Source organism: Atractosteus spatula, chromosome 1 (assembly GCF_055471065.1).
Source record: "Atractosteus spatula isolate fAtrSpa1 chromosome 1, fAtrSpa1.hap1, whole genome shotgun sequence".
Lineage (NCBI taxonomy): Eukaryota > Metazoa > Chordata > Actinopteri > Semionotiformes > Lepisosteidae > Atractosteus > Atractosteus spatula.
Genome location: NC_142706.1, coordinates 13,034,357 through 13,054,737, shown reverse-complemented (window position 1 = coordinate 13,054,737; position 20,381 = coordinate 13,034,357). Strand labels below are relative to the sequence as shown.

Sequence of the window (20,381 nt, the reverse complement as noted above, 5' to 3'; positions counted from 1 at the left end):
AAGAGTTCTGTAGAGCTCAGATCAGAGGGAGAATGTCTCTCATTAAACTTGCTTGGTTGCCAGTTACCGTTTTAAACTTAAATGGTTGTATAAAAAAAATCCTAATTAGCTGCTAGCTACATTCTATTCATGAGCAACTCTGTTCTTACTAAAAATGCAGGCAGTTGGTTTTTGAACAGGTTGGAAGGATAATTCCTGCATTTTTTATTTTAAATGATTTCAAGACCTGGATTAGGAGGGATTTAGCAGTCCGCACTACTTATACTGCTGTGAATAAGAATAAGAATAATTTATTAGTTGTTTAAATGTCTCAACTCTGAGAGCTGGACATAGGTTGTTACTTATTGGTTACATTCTACTGTCAGATGTGGCAGAGGTTTCTGTACAGAGTTTTTGTTTCCTGTTGAATTAACTCCTTCTTTTCTCACAGCAAGAAATTCTCTACCAGTATCCGGTATCTGAGGCCTCTAGGCAGCTGAAGGGAGTAAGGGGAATATTTCTCACTCTCTGTGACATGCTGGAAAGTGTGACTGGAGGACAGATTGTCAGGTATGGATCTAAACCGCCATCCATGCATGCACTAAATAAATTTATCCCATACAGGGCTGTGGCTTTGATTCAACTTAACTCTCTGTCTCATGTTCAAAACTGGTGTGACTAATTGGAGTCCCTGCAATAAACAAAATAACAGCCTGGATATTTCTATCATGGTGATTTGAAGACATAGGTTTAGAAACTAAGAGAAAGCTCAGGGAAGAAAACCACTGCCCTCCCATCCCGTGCCACAGACGTGAATTCTAATTCCTTACACTTATATGGAGCTTTTCTAGACTCAAAGCGCTTTACAGGTAATGGGGACTCCCCTCCACCACCACCAATGTGCAGCCCCACCTGGATAATGCAGCGGCAGCTATAGTGCGCCAGAACGCTCACCAGCTATCAGCGGAGAGTAAATTCCACTCTTTTTGTGCCTGCTTCCCAACGTAACCCCTTGGTCACTGCGAGTGGCTTCCCGTTGTAATTACCAGGCTGAAATTCCCTGGCAAGAGGTTTTCCTCTTGGAAATGTGCAATGTGCATTTCAGTTCCTCTATGCATATGTGCAAATATGTAAATGGATGAAGCTGCCTGCGACAGTAAGTAAGATGTGCATCGGTAGGTCATCCTCTCTGTTGTCTCAGCTCTACACTGCTGCTGGGTAAGCACCTGGTCCATGTGGGCTACTGGAAAGAAGGAGACAACCTGCTGGTCATCGGCTTGCCTGCAGAAAGGTGAGGGTGCGAGCTGTCAACTGCAAGCTTGAATTTAATTTAGAGTAAAGGCTTCCCCCCATCCCCCTCTCAGTTAGAACTAACGATTCCTGCATGTCCATATTTTGCTTAATCCTTAAAGTAGGATATAATAGGTACAGAATTCCTGGTCCTTTTTTTGTGACTTTTGTGTTCAAAAAGTTTTTAAAGCCACAGATGTCACAGGAATTTTAAGTGTTTAAATTTCTAGTAAGTTGGCTACCATTGGACATTCTTCACCAGGGCAGGAGTCTTGCCAAAAGTGTAATACAAGTGAAGTGTGGTCAGCTTCTGAATCATAGAGTAGATTTGACAGTGCAGTCCATATTGCCAAGTCAAACCCATGCTTGTGAAAATCATGAAAAAGTGCTATTACTATTTAGGATGTATGTTTGTCATATACTGTATGTCATCTATCCAGACTCTGTAAATATTTAAAAAAAAGCTTTTTTGTTGTTACTGAACTCGGTACTAAATTGTATATAGTTAGGCTCCAGGTACTGTACTTGACATCTTCACCCCAGTATATAAAGAATAATCGTCTTGCATCTTTTAATAGGTGAAGAAGTGGCAACACTAAAGTACCTAAGCTTAAGTACTGTTTATAGCTTAGAGTTGTGGTATTATCACCACTATTTTTAATTGTTTTTTTTTTTTTCAAGGGTTCCACTTCTACACCTGAAAAATGTGGTTGGCGGTTTGGTCCGGACACTGAAAGTTATGTACAGCTCCTTAGACAGGTTTGTTTTGCTTCACTCATTTCTTCCATTACTTCATGTGTTCTTGTGCTCATGGACATCTGAAGCCTTGTTTATGATGGACTATAGAATGAGGACAGGTGTCAAAGACTGCTTTGTGAGGTAGTTCAGAGTCACTGGGTACAGCTGGATGTTGTCCTGAAGCTTCTCCTTCTTCTTCCCTGTGCAGTGCTTTCTGTGAGGCTGACAACATGCCTCGATTGGACCATTTCTTCTGCCTGTTCTTCCAGCAGCTCATCCAGCTGCCTAAGCCAAATGGCAGCCCCGGCTCTCAGCCGCTCGATATTTCTAGTAATTTGTTTTTGAACAGTTTGCCCGCAGTGCGCTGGCTGACATTACCCCAGGAGATCAAGGTAAATTCCATTTGTAACTGACTGTTGCTGCTTGACAATGTTTTGTGTCGTCTTATTTCCAACTAAAGAATAGATCTTTCAGTTGGCAATGGTATTATCTAGCCAGCGCCGAGTTTCTCAGTTCTGATTCCTTTTAAACTAAAGTGACTGCAGCTGTACACTTAACCACCTTCGACTTTCATCAGCCTCTATTTCAAGCAGAACGTTTATTCTCAATGTGGTTTATGGTAAGCACTCTGTCATTCTCAAATATGAAACTGCAGTTCATGGGGGTGATTGGATTGTGTTCCAGTGTTCTGTGTCACGCTGCCACCTGCTGTTATGTTGTTATAGCTCCAAAAGTCTTGAAAATCCTTATTCTTAATTTATCTTAAGATGCCCTCACAGTGTAGCACTTAACCGAGTCGGAAGATTTGGTAAGTGAACTGAGAACGAACCTAAATAAGGTATAAACAAACCTGTTTGCTAGTAACAGAGATACCCTATCTTTGATTGCATGGAGTATGTTCAGTTAGATTTATTTTTCTGTATTTACATTAGAAATCTCTCTGCTCAAACTTTACAGTGACCTTGATGTGCTGGAACTCATGTCACTAACCCTTCCACATTTCATGCATTTTTAACTTCATCCGTAATGATGATTATTATTGTATTTAATGTACTCAAATTATCTGCAGCTTTTACGTTCTATAGTACTGTGCCACTTTGGAACAACTTTCGACTGCTGTTTATTTTCGTAGTCATGCCTTGTTTGTTTATAAGGTTGGTCAGATCACCTGGGTGATGTCTCTGAAAAACTGCATTAATTCCAGCTGCACCAAAATCACAATCACAGCCCTGAAGGTTTTATACCTCAGTGGGAAAGCAGTGCCCTGCCAGGTTAAAGTTAAAACCCCCCTTTCATATCCTGATCTCAGTAAACCCAGGTTGGCATTCCTTTTAATAAATATGTGCTTTGCGAATAAAATAAAAACGTTCTTTCTATGGGTTCCCTGCTAGCCGATTCACTGGAAGTTTACAGAATGTTTTCAGCTCTATATTTCTTTCAGCTCTATACATACTTCTATATTTGCCTTTCCTCAAGATTAATAATTATTCTGAGAAAGTCTCTCAACTACGACAAACTTTATCATTACATCTTAATTTGGCATCATTGAGAACTAAATGCAGTAAGCATATATATTTAACTGTATTATGCTTGTTTGTTTTACCTTAACATTATTATGTTGTTTAATTTGCTTTTAGGTGGAAATCGATACAGTTTTGTCTGATTTTGAATCATCAGATTTCGGAGACATGGTAAATAAAAGATGGTTTTACTCTTATGGCCGTTTTGAACATTTTTTTTTTATTCCTGTTATCCTGCCCTTTTTAACTTCTATTCAAAACTAAAGCCCAGAGTAGATCAAAATTTTGGTTTGCATAGTACAGATCCTAGTATTTGATTATGCTGACTGGAAGCAGGACAACTCTGGCAAACAGAAAGCTACCCTCAAGTAATAGGACTATAAGTTACCATTGGCAGGTGGATGTAAAATTTAATTCAGTCTCACTGTAACTCTGAAAACAGACATTGCAATTTTGAGCATGTGGTCCTCATTTATGTGGTTCTTCATGTAAGCTGAAATGATTAAATTGATTTAGACATTTTCAAAATTCCCCTGGCAGTAAAAAATGTATTCTTTTCTTATTTTTGTTTTTAAATTGACGCTTCATCCTTTTTAGTGCACTTGGCTTTGTTATGTCATTGCCTCCCAGTTACCAGTTTGCTCCATTTCTGGTAATTGCTGGAAAATTGACCACCTGCAAAGCTGTTGAATTGTTCGTGCTTTGCCTTCCTGGCGTGTGGAATTTGCCATTTGCATCTCCATTCCTGTTATTGGTATCTGTGTGAACTTTTGCCTTGAAACTTTTTAAAGCAAAGCTGAATTGGAAGGAAGCTAATCGCTCCTGCCTCACATCCCCAGCAGGCAGGAACAATCACGGTGCGCCAGTCTGAACACGGCAAACACAGAAGCCTTTATGAGAAAGTTAACAACCCGTGTCTTCATGTGATTGAATGCAGACAAGTCAGAACACCCAAAGATAAATCCAATGATTTATCCCTAATAAAAATACTTTGAAAATGGTGGTTTGGGGAGGAGGGTGTGAGCGAGTTCAGTAAAACCTTTTGGGGGATTCCTGTTGCTGTCATTCTGTCACAGACAGAACTATACCTGTTGCAGTACTGAGCCTTGAACCCGTTATAACCTGCCACAAATCCCATTCAACCCCATATGTTTTCAAAAAAAGAAAAAGAATAAATTGCTAGACTTACTTCGACCACATTAGGTTTTGCTAGTGCAGAAAGTTTGACAGATTGGTCAGGTGTCTTTTTCTCATCTTTAACACGTGTGTGTTCCCTGTTTGTTCCTGTTTTGAGACCTCCTTTCATTTGGATTTGCCCTTGATAGTTTCTCGGGTTTTTGCTGTGATCATTTAGCACTTTTAGTTTTTGGTTCACAATGTAACAAAAATGTTAAATGAATTACATTCCTATTGCAGTGAATACAAGCAGTGATTAAATAATTTTCAAAGAAATATGTCAACGAGTACCTTATAAATGTATTTTATAAGGCTCTTTTTGAAACCATCTCTCTCACATGTGAAGTAGGTTGCAGTGTGCAGTTCTCTGAACAACCCAGTTTAGCATAACAATTGGAGTAATGCTTTTTACAAAAAGATAGCTCATTTTCAAGGTGACAAAGAAGAAAGGGATAGGTCCTTCTCAGGTAGCTCTCTGAGTGCCTCAGCTAAATTATTTAGGTTGTCACTCCTTACAGATAATTAACCAGTCAAGCCATCTCCTTTAGCAGAAACCCGTTCCTGTAAAGTCTAAGCTTGTGCTGTTCAATCGTGTGAATGGCTGTGTGTTAACTCTTTTGTCCTCCCTTTATCTTCAGTCTGAAGATTACTATGACATGAGGCGGCTTTATGTGATTCTGGGCTCGTGCTTGTTTTACAAGGTGAGGCTCGTCCATGGTCTAAAAGTGTGAACACTGAGCTTCCAGTAGGTAACAGATAATACCCAGCTTTTTTTTTTTTTAGTCCTGTCATGGATGCAATTGCATTGAAATTGTATTCCATGCATCTCTGGGGTCTAGCTCTAGTTGCAGATCATAGCTGAGCAACTTTGATTCAAATATTTATTAGGCCGGGGGATTTCTGTATCACCTAACCAAGGTACTCATTTGGACGTTCTTACCAGTGCTGGAAATGAAGGTCTCCTCTCTTTCTCAGCTGAGGGAATGTCTGTGCTTCAGATAAAAGATTTGACCTGTCTTCCAGTACAACCACTTTCTTTATCATCGTCTCTCTCCCCAGGCAGCACTTTATAACAAGAGCTTTTAGCACTTTTTAGAGATATAAAACATTTTTTGCTTTGCTTGTCGATTTTAGAGATGCGCTGTACAAAAATCAGGTATATGCCGACATTTCATTAAGTGGTACACAAAAGACGTTTAATGTCTTCATGGACTGGAAATGTGTGCAGTCTCTTTTCTTATGTGAGTCACTTACCAGGAGTAACTCACCAGAGTGGCAGTGATTTCTTATTGATGGTTTCCAGTTCTATAGGAATTAACTGAGGGGGAGAATACAAAGAGTTTGGCTGTGATTCCACAGTGCATCCAGAGGGCTGCTTTGCTTCATGCATTAAGGTCCTTCTTCTTTTTGTTTTTTGTTGGTTTTGTTTTGCAGGGCTATTTGATCGGAAACCATTTGCCAAAGGAGGACCTCCTGGACGTTGCACTTTATTGTCACCACTACTGCCTGCTGCCCCTGGCCACAGAGCAGAGGATCGGGCAGCTGGTGATCTGGAGGGAGGTCTTTCCTCAACGCCGCTCTCAGCCCAGCGCGGAACCGGCCGCCCCGGGATACAGCGAGCCCGACGGGCGCTGCTTTCTGCTCATCGTCGGGCTGGTAAACACTGTCTCCCCCCCTCTCCCCAGTGTTAAAGAAACCTGGTAATATTCCTCAAAAGGATCACATTGCATGAGGAAATATCCCAGTGTTTGGGGAAAGGTGTAATGCACATCTTTGTTTCCATGTAACTTCACATTGTGCTGAAGAAAATCCAAACGGCGGAGAAAACACTCATAATGAAACATAGTGATCTGTTTTGGTAGATTTTCTAAATATTCCTCATTCTTTATGTTACCGTCCCCTGCTGTTTCTATTCTTGCTGTCTGAATAGCACACATTCCTGTTAAACTAATCCCAAGCCTGGTGACTTCCTGCTTTCCCTTTTATATGTTGGTGCTTGTGGTTGATCACCCTCTGACTGCTGTCAAAGCAAAGTCCAGAACATTGTGTTGCACTGGAGGCAGTCTGACTGGACTCAGAGTGAACCTAGTGTGAAGCCCAGGGTGTCGTCATTCCTTTCATTTCTGAACAGCATGTACAGTACATGCATTAAGTCCAAGAAGAGGGAAATGTTTCTTTTTTGCGACACAGACAATCTTACATCAAGCTGCTGTTCATGTAATACAAATGTTTATGTAGTGTCGTAGTTTGATATGTTTGATAGCTTTGACTTTATTCTATTTTATGGCTTGTAAATCTTGTAGATCTTATGGATCTCTGACTTGTTGTCCAAAAGCTGTGATGCAGCCAGTTTAATCCTAGTAGAAGTTTGTCCCTATCATAGAAGGACCAAACTTAGAGGATATGTGGGGGATAGTATAGATTAGTGCTGTTAAGAGCTCTGGTCTTCTAACTATAAGGTTTTGGGGTTCAGGTGCTGCTGCAGACACTGCTTGTCCTGAATTGTTCTAGTCCACCCATTTGTGTACTATACCTGAGTACCAGTACTGTATTGATGAGAGTTACTTTGTGATGGGCTAGCATTCTATCTGGGGGCTGTTGGCATTATTTCTGAAAGCTGAACACTATAGAAATTGGGATGAGCTCTAGCCTGATGAGACTCCACCTTGAGTTTGAATGAATTTGTTTTGGTAAAGCAACCAGAGGGACAAGCTGAGCAAAGCACTATCGGATCCACTGAATTTTAAACTATGTACAGTTTCATACATGCGCCAGGAGTGGTTTGGAGGGGAATGCTGTGTGTACAAAGCTGTGCTGATCTCATGGGCTCTTCTCCCGTGTCTGTCTGGCTTCAGAGACACTTCATGCAGTGCGTGCTGCTAGAGGCAGGAGGGTGTGCGTCTGTAGCCCTGGGGAACCCAGGACCGGACTGCATCTACGTGGATCAGGTGAAAGCCACCCTGCTCCAGCTGGAGGGCTTGGACAGTAGCATCGAGGAGAGGCTGGCAGCGCCGCCCATGCCCTGCCTGTCCTGTGCGGACTGGTTCCTCCCCTCCGGCCGGGAGAGACTGGACAGCATCACCAGCTCCCCGGTCTTCGGCAAACTGCACGGCCCCTCCAAGGCCACCTCGCCCACCGGCCGGAGGGTGCTGTTCGGGGAGCCGGCGCTGAGGACGCGCCGGCCCAGCCCGCAGAGGAGTCTTTCAGACAGCGGCAGTGAGGGCCCGCTCGACAACCTGTCCTTCAACCCGGGCCTGAGCCCCCACTCCACGCCCGACTCCATGAGGAAGCTGGGGCGCAGGGACTCGCAGGGATCTGGGGGCTCCGACGGCAGTGCAGGCAGCGGGTCCCTGTTCAGGGTAACGTTTCCTTCCCAAAAACACGAGCCCTCCATTTGTAGTGCTTCAATAACGAATAAACACCTCGGCAACAAATATGTCAGCTTCATTTTTTTGCCATTGTCACTTAGTGACTCTTAGTCACTTATTTTTTGTTATTGTTAGTCTTAATATTTGTCACAAGATTTTTATTTTTGCACCTACCAGTTCTGGCTGCTAACCCATACTACTATCAGACATGTTGCTGTACTTCTCCTTCTTTACCAGCTTGCTATGTGACAAGACTACAAAGTGTCATTTTATGAGCCACTCCTTCCTCAGTCTTCCTTGTCCATCATAAACAATAGCCATACCTTAATGATAACCTGTGGTGCACAGATGAATGGGTAGACTAATGTATAACTATACTGGCTTGATTTTATTTGCTTCTGTGTTGCATTACTGTAGATCACCAAGAAGAAGCACCCTAATCCTTTCTACCTGGGGACGCTGAAAAAAAGCCTTAATGAAAGAGAGACCGAGGAAATGTATAACACACTGAAGTGAGTGTGCTCTCCTCTCCAAAAAATGAGAAATAGGAACAAGCAAAGGTTTATTCCAAGCTGAAATGAAAAGAGGCACAACTTTTCGGCTGTGGAGCCTTCTTCAGGTGACCCCTGAGGAAACGTCACATCTCTTCTCTTTTCAGCATAGAATAAACCTTTACTTGTTCCTTTGCAACCCACACGTGCTGACGCAGCTCCCTGTTTGAACTCAACTGGCCAACAAACTTAATTCACATTATAAAATGTTTGTATCGCAACTTTGCTGCTAAAAATCTAAAGCATTTTAAACGGAATGTGTTAAATAAAGTTTAAGTGTAGTTGTAATGTGAAAAGCAGCCTTCAAACATTTGATTTTATTTGTTAATGCATTTTTTTTTTGTAAGGTGATGTACTGTATGTGCGTTTTTGTGAGTTTTAAAGTGTTACATTATGATGAGGCCGGGGGTCTAAGGTATAGCTTCATTATGACAAGGATTTTCGGATTCCATAGAAGAGAATGTCAAAGCTAATTTAGAACTAGAGGCAGTAACCTCTAGTTTTAAACAGGTTAACCCTGATGTTAAATTACTAGAGTCTGAACAGAAATTGTGGGAAGTCAGTGTGTAATGGTTAAATCTGCTTTCTGTAGGCTGTTTTTGATCTGACTGTTCTCCGCTGCAGGCTGACCTCTGGTGCTGAAAACACGCTGTTCCACTATGTGTGCATGGAGACGGTTCAGGGAATCTTCATCTCCCCCACCCACAGGGAGGTGGCGCAGCTGAGCGGCTCCATCCACCCGCAGCTCATCAGGAACTTCCACCGCTGCTGCCTGTCCATCCGAGCCGTGTTCCAGCAGAGCCTCCTGTCAGAGGTGAGAGCTGGACGCCGCATGTTTTTAAACTGTCAGGACGCGCTGCGCCACGCCCTCAGTCTGTCTGTTACCTGTTTCAAGCATGATGTTTCCTCATTATGTCTAGGGATTGTACTTTATAAGAAAATACTTTTTTATATCACATTTCAGTAATTACTGAAACCTGACTATATTATTCAATATAGTAAGACCTCCCTAACCCTGGTTCTGAAGTATCCCATTCAGTTAATCTTATATGACAACCTAAATATTTTTTGTTTAAAGGTCATAAATACCTTTGGGTTATGTTTAAGTTACTGTCCGTTTAGCAAGAATTTGTTTAATGAATGCGACTCTGGTTCTTGAAGTCTGGGGGATATTCCACTTTTTGCTCCCAGTGATCTCTAAATTACTTGCTGAACACACCACCTGTGCAGTTGATCATGATTAAATTGTTCTGATCATTAGAAATTGATTATTTCAAGACTACCTATAAAAATCTTCTGGACTGGGACTCTTGAGTACCGGGTTTGGAGACCCCTGCCATATAGGACACCTATCCAGGAGGTAGAGATCCTGAGATTAAACAGATAGTAAAACAGTTCAGGTGGGTAGCTACGTCAGCATGGGTAGGCTGCAAATGAACAAGTAATAGGTTTATTCTATGCTTAAAAGAGAAGAAAGAAAACATGACGTTTCGGCTGTGGAGCCTTCTTTGGGTGTGACACCCGAAGAAGGCTCCACAGCTGAAAAGTTGTGTTTTCTTTCTTCTCTTTTCAGCACAGAAAGTAAAACAGTCTGGTATGGGTGAATTTTCCCCTTTATCAGGTGCTACTGCACAAACAAGCTGGTCCTTTAGAGTTGTTTTTTTTTACCATCAGTCTAGTATGGGATGGTACCGATGCCTGTGATAGTGCTGTGAAATGTACCAGCTTCTCCACTGATGTACACCTCCATCCCTCCAGGACAGGAAGGCTGCGGATGAGCTTCAGAACGTACGTGGTTTTGGGTCAGTGAAGGAGCACGGGGTTCTGTTCCAGTGCAAGCCCGAGAACTGGACCGACCAGAGGAAGCCTCCTCCTAGCATGACCTACTGGGTTATAGGGTATGCAGCGTTCGGCACAGGAGTGATCGTTGATGAATGGACTGTCACATGCCTCTTTCTCCCCATTCTGCAGAAGGATCTCCTGTCAGTACTCTCTTCTGTTTTTCAAAGGCAGCAGCTGTGAAGTGATTAATCAGCTCAGTATGAGAGCTTTCACAGTGAGGCTTTTGAGAACCCAGACAGGCACAACCTGGGTTGAAATGATAAACACTTGTGATTCAGTTAGGCTGCTGGCCCGTAGTATTATTCTTTCAGAAACAGATGAAGAGCTAGGCAACTCCCCCTTGTTTTAAGCTAACAGCTCCATGCAAAGTATTCAGTGCAACATATTTGTGATCTGCAAACACTGCAGAAAAAATGTGTTCAGTCTCGCACTCATCCGCTTGGTTTCTCGTTACTTTTTTTGTGCCGCAGAAGGATGCTTCTCGAGCCTACTCCTCAAGAGTTCTACGTGTGCTTTCATGACTCGGTGGCCGAGGTCCCAGTGGAGATGGCGTTCCGGCTCTCTTTTGGTCTAGCCTCGTGAGGAAGAGACATTGTTTACAAGCCCTCGAACTGTTTTTTTATAGACACCATACGTTGCAGTTATTGAAAACTATTCTGAAGACTAGTTGGTATCTGGCTGGGTTGTCGTTATCTTGCAAGAACGCTGCAGTTACAAGAGCAGCACGAGGATGTGTGTTTGTTCGGTTGCAATCGTGATTCTCCAGGATGTGCCCGCAGGACTTGATCAGTGTACCCCTGTGCAGTCAGGCTGCCATCAATCAGTACAAGGGAGTTCTTGCTGCTAGAAAAACACTTTTGAACTTATTGATTAATCAATGTGGAGATTCAAGTGTAGTCGGTTTGATCCCTGACAACCAGGTGTTGGTTTGAGACTCACACCTAACCTTTTGACAGCTCTGTGTCTCTACATACTGTAATTTTAGGGTCTACTGTATTAAAATTGCTAAAGCCCTTGAACCTTTGTTTTACAGACAGGCTGCCTTACAGTTCCAGAAAAATTATTGTGCTTATCCTTATATTTATTATATTTTTATATCATGTCTTTATCTAAAAAAGCCTATCCAATAGCGACATAAAATGTCTCTGTTTTACCTTATCTTTATTTAGGAGTATGGCATGGTGTGCAGAAAAGTATTCAGAGCAAATGAGGCCACTTCCTCTCACTATGTTCTGCACGTGAACCCATTCTGTCATTGACCAGATGTTTTAAGACATCTTCTCCCTTTTGTACCAAAACATAGATGCTGTTGTATTTTATTATGTATTGTACCATGTGGTCAATGAAGCCTCTTAAAATTAACTACTTTGAATTTTATGTTGAAGAAAGCCCTTTTATATGCTATTTAAACACTATTTTGAGAGAAATTTTTCCCTTTTTTGAAATGTTGCTGTTTGTACCTCATGTACCTCATCACTGTTAATTAAAATCCATTTTTGCAAAAGCATTTCTTCCCCTGTAATTAACATTTCTAATCAACAAAGTTCAAGAATGAAGGTAATTAATGTTTTGCTTAATTTTCAGTGTACTCTGCATTTCTGACAATCTGACGAAACCTGGACAGAACAAGATATAAATGCTGTTTGGTTAGGTGCTGTAATATAGGTTTGTTCAATGGTTGGTACTATGGAGTACTTCTTATCCAGCATAACTATAATATAAGTTCATTCAGTTAAACTGCAGGTGCATTTATCTATCTTTTATTCATCAAGAAAGAACAACTTTCTTGTGACAATATGATTTTGTCTCACAGGATGCATTTCCCATTATAGTTTGTATGGTCACAACAAAAAAAAGTTATCAGACTGCTTTTTCTATAAGTGGATATGGTCACTATTCCATTTGACACAATCCGACTTCAAGATGTCCCCGTTAACACTCTCGGGTGTAAAGACAACACCTATGGTGTTTGCATTTGGAAATGACTGGTAACAAAAACAAAACTCACACAGTATCTTTTGAGAAACGTCTATCTTATTATGTACAAAAATAAGTTTGGTATTCCAGTTCACAGAAATCTACACCACATGCGATATTCTTTATGACACTAAATAAATACATTTTTTCTTTACATTTGCAATGATTTACACTTTTTGCTACCCCAGCTACCCTTTTGCTGATTTACACTTCCATGATTGCATTTCCAGTTCTACTACAGACAATAACCTACGACAGAAACATTACAATAAATTATGCTTGAACTGAAGCTACCATCCCTGATCGAGAGAGAGAGATGCACAGGATAAGTTCTTGAGGAGCTTTCATGCCACTGCCTTTAAACTAGCACAGTTAAACTCTCTTGCCTCCCTCTGACAGAGCAGTCAAGCAACAGGCTGAACAAGCAGGTTCTTCTTGTAACATTCAAGACTGCAGAGGGGCGTCCCGGTCTTTGAGCAGGAGTATTTTTTAAGGTTTGAGCATCCGGTGACCCCGCAGTGCACTGCTACAGGGGTGGGGCACGGGCTTGCGACCACTGGAGTGGGCACCCCCTGGGGGAAGGAGATCATCGTCCCCTGGAAAGAGTCAGTGTAGCGGATCATGGGGACCTGGGACTGCTTGGACTTCTTCTCCCTCATGGTCTTGATTTTGGCTTTGCTGGTTTTGGTCAGTCTCTCGATAGTTTGGTTTTTGTTTTCCTCCGCCTTTTTGGCAGCTTGCAGGCGCCTTTTCCGGGCCCGTTCCTCCCTCTTCTGCATCATCTCCTCTGTCATCTCCTTCGCCTTGTAGCCCATGGGCAACTCCAGCAGGGGCTGGCTCTGCTGCTTGTGCAACAGCGCCCTCTAGAGACCGGAAAAGAAAGCACGCAGCCAGGTGAGCACTCTCGGATGCCTTTAAGAAACGTACATTCTGAACGTGTACATTTCCAAAAAGTTTTCTAATTTCTGTCACGGGTGTCATTTAAAAATAAATCAAGTGGTAAATTCATAAACACTTCAAAAGAACGTATACATAACATTAATTTTGCTTACCACAGACATTAAAGAGTAGTGGTGGCCAAGGTGATTGACTGGTCTGATTTAAAAAATGCTTGATTTTCTTGCTTGCAGTGAAAATGTTATACAAAAATAGTGAAGAATTCATCCCCTTTCAGTGATGTATTTTATATCTACATATAGTACGTATCCATATACTGTATGATATACATGTAAAGTGAATATTTTTAATCAAAACATGAATGCTCAAACTGAACATGTACAAAGTTCACTTTCAACTCTTGACTGTAAAGACAAACAAAAACATACTTATGAATGGCCATAACTCTTAGTGCTTTGTGAAAACATGTCTGGCAATTTACAGTGGTGTCTGTAACACCTTTGCGCACAGTATATTTATAGAGCCTATATGCAGATCATACTCTGAGCTTCTCATGTCTGTTTGCAAGTCTGCTATATAGCCTACCCAAAGCAATGCAGTTTGAAGATTCAATTAACCACTAGCCACCAGAGATAAAGACTGACATAATGACTTCATCACACGTTCCCAGCCCTTTATTCTGTCATTGAAATATGTGCGTTGAGCGATAGTACATGTCGCTTAAACACAACAGAATGCCACTTTATCACTGAGAGGATAATTAGCACTCCAAAATGAAACCAAAATCTTCGCCTCAATGCTGCATATTTCCCCTATAAGAGGACAGTACCCCCCAAAAAAATACACATATGAAATGTGTACACAGAAAAAACACAATCTTTAAGAAGCCACTTGATTCCCAAAACATGTCTAATTCTTGGTCCAGGTGAGTCAGCGTTGTGTGGACAAGCTCTCACGTGGAGAAACGGAACTGAGCCCTCAGTCTACACTCCCTACCAGATTTCCCTTACCTGTCTGGCTGTGAGCAGAGACTCGTCGATCTCCTTCTTCAGCTCTCCGTTGTCGTCCAGCTCTCCTTTCTCCAGGGCATCCAGCCACTTCTCCTCCTCATCCTCGGGGCCCCCCAGCAGGGACTCGGAGTCCATATCGGGCAGGGGAGAGGGGTCCAGGTTACTGTCCTCATCTGTCCTCAACAGCAAGACAAGGTACAAGTTAGGTGGGTTCCAAAACAAAGCCCAGTCCACCTATCCAAATGGTTCAACCCGTCCATGTTATTTACAGGATTGATAGCCATTAAGCTACCTAAGTGAACTGCAATTTGCATTGACTGGGGTTTGAAACTATCTTTCCAACTGGCTGCCATGTTCAAAGTACATGTATGGAAAGGAAATACTGTAAAGACACCATACATACAAAGACTGATACTATATTTTTTATCAGAAATAAAGTAGCTGGAATGTTTAAGAGCTCAGGTATGGTTTAACAATTCTATACTGTGTCTCAATACGATGAAGTCACCCAAGTTTATTAAATAAATTAAAGCATGATTTTAATGATGAGCCCTTTGTGTAATTAAACTTAACAGTTCAAATCCTTACCAAGCCAAGCCCTATACTGCTCAATGGGGACCCCCTCTGTGGGCTCCTCGTCGTCATCCACTATCATCAGAGGAGACGGAGACCGATTCTCCTCAGGCACTACAGTGAAGGTTGGAACGCTGCTCACACACAAAACACGGAAGATATTGACTAGAAAACTGGAGTTGTAGTCTTATACATGATACCAATGTGAAAAGCAGAAAACAAAAGGCTTGATATACTTGAAAAATGTACATTTAAATCACATTCAAATACAACATTTTTATCCAGGAAAGTTGAGATGTTTTGCTTTGGAATTTATTACACACACAAGACAAAAACATCAAACTACTGTACATTATCCAGATGACAAATCTGCAATAAAAATGTAACATTAGTGAATGACTTGATTAGTGAATTAATGATTATAATAAAATACTGTTTGGATAATTAGACAATGGTGCTTTCAGATAAGCATCACATGAAAGTATTATTAGCTTTTATTTTTAGAGATCACTAAAAACTGAGTCAGGGAAAACATTCTGGACAAGATATTTGAGAGAAACATCTGTACTGACTGAAGTGAAGATTAGCCACTTCCAGCACTTGGCAACTTCTATCTCTAATAATGTAATTCACTAATTCTTCACTGACTAATGTATATTACCTCTTAAACTGTACTTAACTAATAATGTCTTCTACGATAACAGCATCTAATTTAGTAAGTGACACGATTTAAGATTTAAGGTGATTTAACTAAAAAATATTTAATAAAAGGGTGGCATGGTGGCGCAGTGGTTAACATTACAGGATTCAATTCTGGACCTGGGATGCTATCTGTGTGGAGTTTGATGGATACTTTATTGATCCCGTGAGGGAAATTGCAGTAATCAATTGCAATTTGTAAGGTCTCCTCGTGTTCATGTGGGTTTCTGACTTTAGAATGTCCTGGTAAGTTAACTGTCTTTTGTTATCTGGTCCTAGTGTGAATGTGTTTGTGTCTGTGTGTCTGCCCTGTGATGGACTGGTGTCCTATCCAGGGTGTATCCTGCCTCGCATAAAGATATGCAGTAAAGCTGAATGCACAACCCAGAGATTGCAATTGATTAGTTTCAAATTAAGAAGTCTAGGTGAAGGTGTGTGAATGCTGTCTAGAACTAAGACTTTGCTACCTCTTGGTTCCCAGCGTCTGTCCTCCCAGCTTGATCTTCAACTTGAGCTGGGGTTTGACGACTCCCGAGTCGGACTCCAGCGCCTCTGAGGAGAAGCTGTGCCCCCCCTCTTCCTGGTGGTGCTTCTTCTTGTGTTTCTTGTGCTTTTTGTGTTTCTTTTTGTGGGCATTGTGACCACCACCTTCATCTCCATCTCCTGAGAACACAAGGCAGAAAACGATGTAACTCATTCGGCTTTCTTCAGCTGGAGCAGAAGCAAATGTTTGAGTTCAAGTAATGAAACCGTATACTTTTCGGATCACTACTTTAAAAAACCCCATAAATGTCGACTATGCTTCACAGACTTAAACAATAATCTCTCTGCATAGCAGTTCAGGTTTTATCATTTAAGCTAACCTTTTTTTCTGATCCATCTGCATCAGCCTTCTCAAAGCAGTAACACGGTTATTAATGTTCTTAACCAATAACAGCAGTGGCATTACTACCTTGTAACCAGATCTTCCCAGATCTCAGAATCTAAGCAGGTTTGTTCAGTACTTAGATGGAAGATCTCTAAGGAACACCAAGTTGCTGCTTTAAGTGGTGTTGGTGGACCTGTGGTTAGAGTGACACCAGACACAACACTACAGGATGAGACATGTTTGCAAGAGCAGGAGTGTTAACCCTGGAGTTCTGGCAAACATCCACTCTGACATTGTATAACCTGGCCTTTCTGAACCTTCCCCTTCCTCATTCGGTGAAACAGCTACCCACTTCTCTACTTGATGTGCTCTGTGGTGGGTTGCAGGAGCAGAGCACATGGCTACTACACTGCACTAGTGGATAATGAGCACTTTTCCCACATTCAGTAATAGCTAATCGATCAGAGGATCTCATCCAGCCGTTTCTTGAACGAAGCCAGGATATCAGCTGTTCCAAACTCCCACAACCCTTCGGATAAAGTGCTCCCTGTTGTCCTTTATAAGTGCACTTCCTCGTACTTTCTACATGTATTCTCTGGTTCATTTTTCGCAAATTATTCTGCAACTTGCTAACGTGACAAGAAGTTGCAAATATCAATCAGTGACACCATATTAAACGCGTGACAACAAAACCAATAGCATGGACTATTTTATCGATAACTTGCCGAAAATCCCTTTTGTTTCCTCTCCTCCGTTGTTTTCTGGCTTTTTCACTTTCTGTATTGTAACGTCATGTATTGTCACACAGCTTTTTTAAGTGCATGGGGGCAAATCTGTTTTAAAAGGCGCTATATAAAAATAAATTGAATTGAAAATCAGCCCTGTGCTGACGATGGACTCGGAAACAGCGTCACTCTCACTATTTGAGTTATAACGTTACAAAGAATCTCTTCAGAGCACCACCTAAAAATCGAAACTATAGGACTGCTGTAATTGCAAATCTGTTTTTGTTAAGTGTACCTATTATTATCATACATTATTTTGGTTAAAATTACTGTAGTCCTATAAAAATCTTCTTTCCCCTCATTGCAAAAACTGGCCAGTGGAGGGTATAGCCTGTTCTATAACCCTTAAGCGTTACACGGTTATTTTCCTGTTACAATGTAGCCTATACCATGAGAAGCTTAAAAGTAACGGAAGCGATCAGATAAAAAACACCATCTTAGAAAACAGCGTTTAAATTTCAGCCCGCAACCGTCAGTTGAGCCTCTCGACTGGAAAACGGGGCCTTTCCGACAAAATTGTGGCTTAAATCTTTGTACACAACCAGTTCAGCTGAAGAGATAAGAAATGTTCCTTACCCGAAAGAAACTTTTCTTGGATCATGTCTTTCTTCTTCCCCATTGGCGTCTATCGCGTACTGCTTTAAAACCTCCAAATGATGATGGAAATGTTTTGTTTTTTCTTCTGTTACATCCCTGCGAGAGACTCAGTTTTGAAACCAGCAAGCAGCGCTACTGCTTGAGGCGGTAGGCGGTGCTTGCAAAGGTCATGCTCTCAAAGCCGATTACAAGCATAAATGTGACTTATATATTGTGTAATATATTAAAAGTTGTATTAAATATAATTAAACTTGCATCATCCTTTTAACTGGGTGTCTTATTGTGATTATTAAAATCCTAATGAAACTGTCTGAAAATAGAATTTCTCATTTATTTTGCGTTTTTTTTATATTAAAGTACTCAGGGTACCAACTTTAAACTCCCCAAACTGAAAAAGCCAGGCACTTTGCAGCCTGCTGTCTATAAATAACTAGGTTACACAAAACACAGCGAGATACTGCGCCGCCGTTCGCGTCGCTCTTCTGACGTCACAGCCTGCGCAGATAGTGCTCCGACAGAACTGGTGGAGCAGCTGTCAAGGAGAGAGAGAGAGCGACACCGCAGTACAGGATGTCCTGTATCTGCAGGCGGAGTCCCATTGGCTTATGTTTGGATGCCGGCGTTAGAAAATGTGTATTAGAAATATTTTTCAAGTTTTTGATGGAGTTTAAACAGTATTGAATTTCTGCCTTATAGACACTGAAAGAGGGAGTAGAAACGGACGACTGTGGATGTGTTATCTCCCTATTATTAGTAACAGATTAATTACATTTTGCAAAATATAATATCAAGCCCCTTAAATCTAACATTCACATTGACATACTTAAATTAAAGCTAACGTTTTCCAAGTCTATCCCCAGAACCAATCTGAATATATGTCACAGGGTGTGATTAACTGGGTTGTGTTGATGGCTAGGATCGTGTTAAGTTTTCAACTTCGGGTGGGGCAGGGAACAATTTGTAACAATTGTTACACCCAGGTCATCCAGCCAGGAAGCCATTAGGTACTGACGCTCGAGGGAGTGAGGGGTTGCTCAGCCAATTTGAACCAGACCTTGGGCAGAGGAGGAGAGCAGTAAAGCAAACAAATAAGGGATAAGTGCCAATGACTCCTGGGACTGCCAGTTCTCAAAATAACCCAAGCTTCCTCCTGGTAATCTCTTGGGCACACCCGCCACTGACAGAATCAATGGGAAAACCCCTGAGGGGGGATTATGGAAGGGATAAAAAGATCTGAACCTGAACAGAGGCAGATCGCTCCTCCTGCTGAGCCCCTTGACGCAAGACAGGCAGCGCAAGAAAGGCTGCAGCCTGTGAGACCACAGAGGAGATTGGCCCAGGAGCTGCAGACCAAGGGAGAGGAACGGAGATACTGTGCAGGGACATTTAATACTTGGTGGCGTCGATACTGAACCAAGGGGAACGTATTGCAGCCTAAAGGAGGACTCCCGACATAGCCCAAACAGAGACTGAGAAAATTGGACTGTGGCATCCCTCGTCTTTGCATTGCTGTTCAACTAAGGTTGCCGCTGGAAGAGGTGTTTGTGGGGCCAGCAGGGGGCGCTCACCCTGTGGTCTGTGTGGGTCCTGATGCCCCAGTACAGTGACGGGGACACTATACTGTAAAAAGACACCATCCTTCTGATGCGACTGACTCTCTGTGGTCATTAAAAATTCCAGGGCGTTTCTTGAAAAGAGTAGGGGTGTAACCCCGGCATCCAGGCCAAATGTCCCTTTGGCCTTTACCAATCATGGCCTCCTAATAATCTCCATCGATGAATTGGCTTCATCACTCTCTTCTCCTCCCCACTGATAGCTGATGTGTGGTGAGCGTTCTGGCGCACTATGGCTGCTGTCGTATCATCCAGGTGGTGCTACACATTGGTGGTGATGGAGGGGAGTCCCCATTACCTGTAAAGTGCTTTGAGTGGAGTTTCTAGAAAAGCACTATATAAATGTAAGCAATTATTATTATTCTCTGAACCACCAAGAATTTGTAACACCCTCTCTTCGTCACCTAAAAGGACAGCTGACCCTCAGGAATCCTTTATGACCCTTGGAAGTACCTTTTGTTGCAGCAAATGCTGTTCTCTTTGTGTCTTAGGGTGATAGTAAATATTGACTTATATGATACTAATGCTCGCTGGTCTGTGTGTGCATTGGTGATTCTGGGTGATGAACAGAACTTTTGGTAAAGTAGAGTGGGTCTAGCACCTCATTTGTATTGCTAGTTGGCGTAGTCATGTATGAGGCAGGAAATAATTCTAGTGTGCGGGGTCACCTCACTGTGACATATACCTGTAACACAATCATCACTAATATGTGTTTAGGAACCTAGTAAAAATGAAGCACACACAAAATGAGAAATGCCTTATGTTTTTGATAATAATACAACAAATTGTCAGCGATAAATCTGTAATTCTTCCTGATCTTTGCAAATTTTAACACCCAGGTATGTCACCACTTTCTATACAGGTACTGTATATTATCAATTGTTCCTAGTTCTTCAAG

The 20,381-nt window shown here is 41.8% G+C and overlaps 2 protein-coding genes across 2 annotated transcripts in view; one reads left to right on the top strand and one right to left on the bottom strand.

Annotated features, from left to right (window-relative positions):
* Positions 1-11,971, top strand: part of intu (inturned planar cell polarity protein) — a 30,829-nt gene extending 18,858 nt beyond the window's left edge. The window contains exons 5-16 of the mRNA XM_088922944.1: positions 431-549; positions 1,181-1,270; positions 1,951-2,028; positions 2,216-2,399; positions 3,645-3,698; positions 5,342-5,404; positions 6,138-6,359; positions 7,559-8,062; positions 8,489-8,583; positions 9,247-9,436; positions 10,381-10,520; positions 10,935-11,971. Coding sequence (XP_088779070.1) covers positions 431-549; positions 1,181-1,270; positions 1,951-2,028; positions 2,216-2,399; positions 3,645-3,698; positions 5,342-5,404; positions 6,138-6,359; positions 7,559-8,062; positions 8,489-8,583; positions 9,247-9,436; positions 10,381-10,520; positions 10,935-11,046 — 1,851 coding nt within the window. The 3' untranslated portion in view covers positions 11,047-11,971. The remainder of the gene's footprint in view (positions 1-430; positions 550-1,180; positions 1,271-1,950; positions 2,029-2,215; positions 2,400-3,644; positions 3,699-5,341; positions 5,405-6,137; positions 6,360-7,558; positions 8,063-8,488; positions 8,584-9,246; positions 9,437-10,380; positions 10,521-10,934) is intronic.
* A 509-nt stretch (positions 11,972-12,480) lies between these two features.
* Positions 12,481-18,031, bottom strand: ino80b (INO80 complex subunit B). The gene is made up of 5 exons (XM_088922815.1): positions 17,850-18,031; positions 16,088-16,283; positions 14,937-15,055; positions 14,349-14,521; positions 12,481-13,304 (listed from the first exon to the last, which is right to left on the bottom strand). Exons 1-5 carry the CDS (start codon positions 17,890-17,892, stop codon positions 12,846-12,848), a joined length of 990 nt encoding a protein of 329 aa, XP_088778941.1. The 5' UTR covers positions 17,893-18,031; the 3' UTR covers positions 12,481-12,845.
* Positions 18,032-20,381: the final 2,350 nt, after the last annotated feature.

Excerpts from the sequence above, each read along its gene's own strand:
- ino80b (XM_088922815.1), bottom strand. The coding sequence starts at position 17,892 with ATGGGGAAGAAGAAAGACATGATCCAAGAAAAGTTTCTTTCGG. Across the intron at positions 16,284-17,849 it reads CCAAGAAAAGTTTCTTTCGG|GAGATGGAGATGAAGGTGGT; the intron begins GTAAGGAACATT and ends TTGTGTTCTCAG. Across the intron at positions 15,056-16,087 it reads CAGACGCTGGGAACCAAGAG|CGTTCCAACCTTCACTGTAG; the intron begins GTAGCAAAGTCT and ends GTGTGTGAGCAG.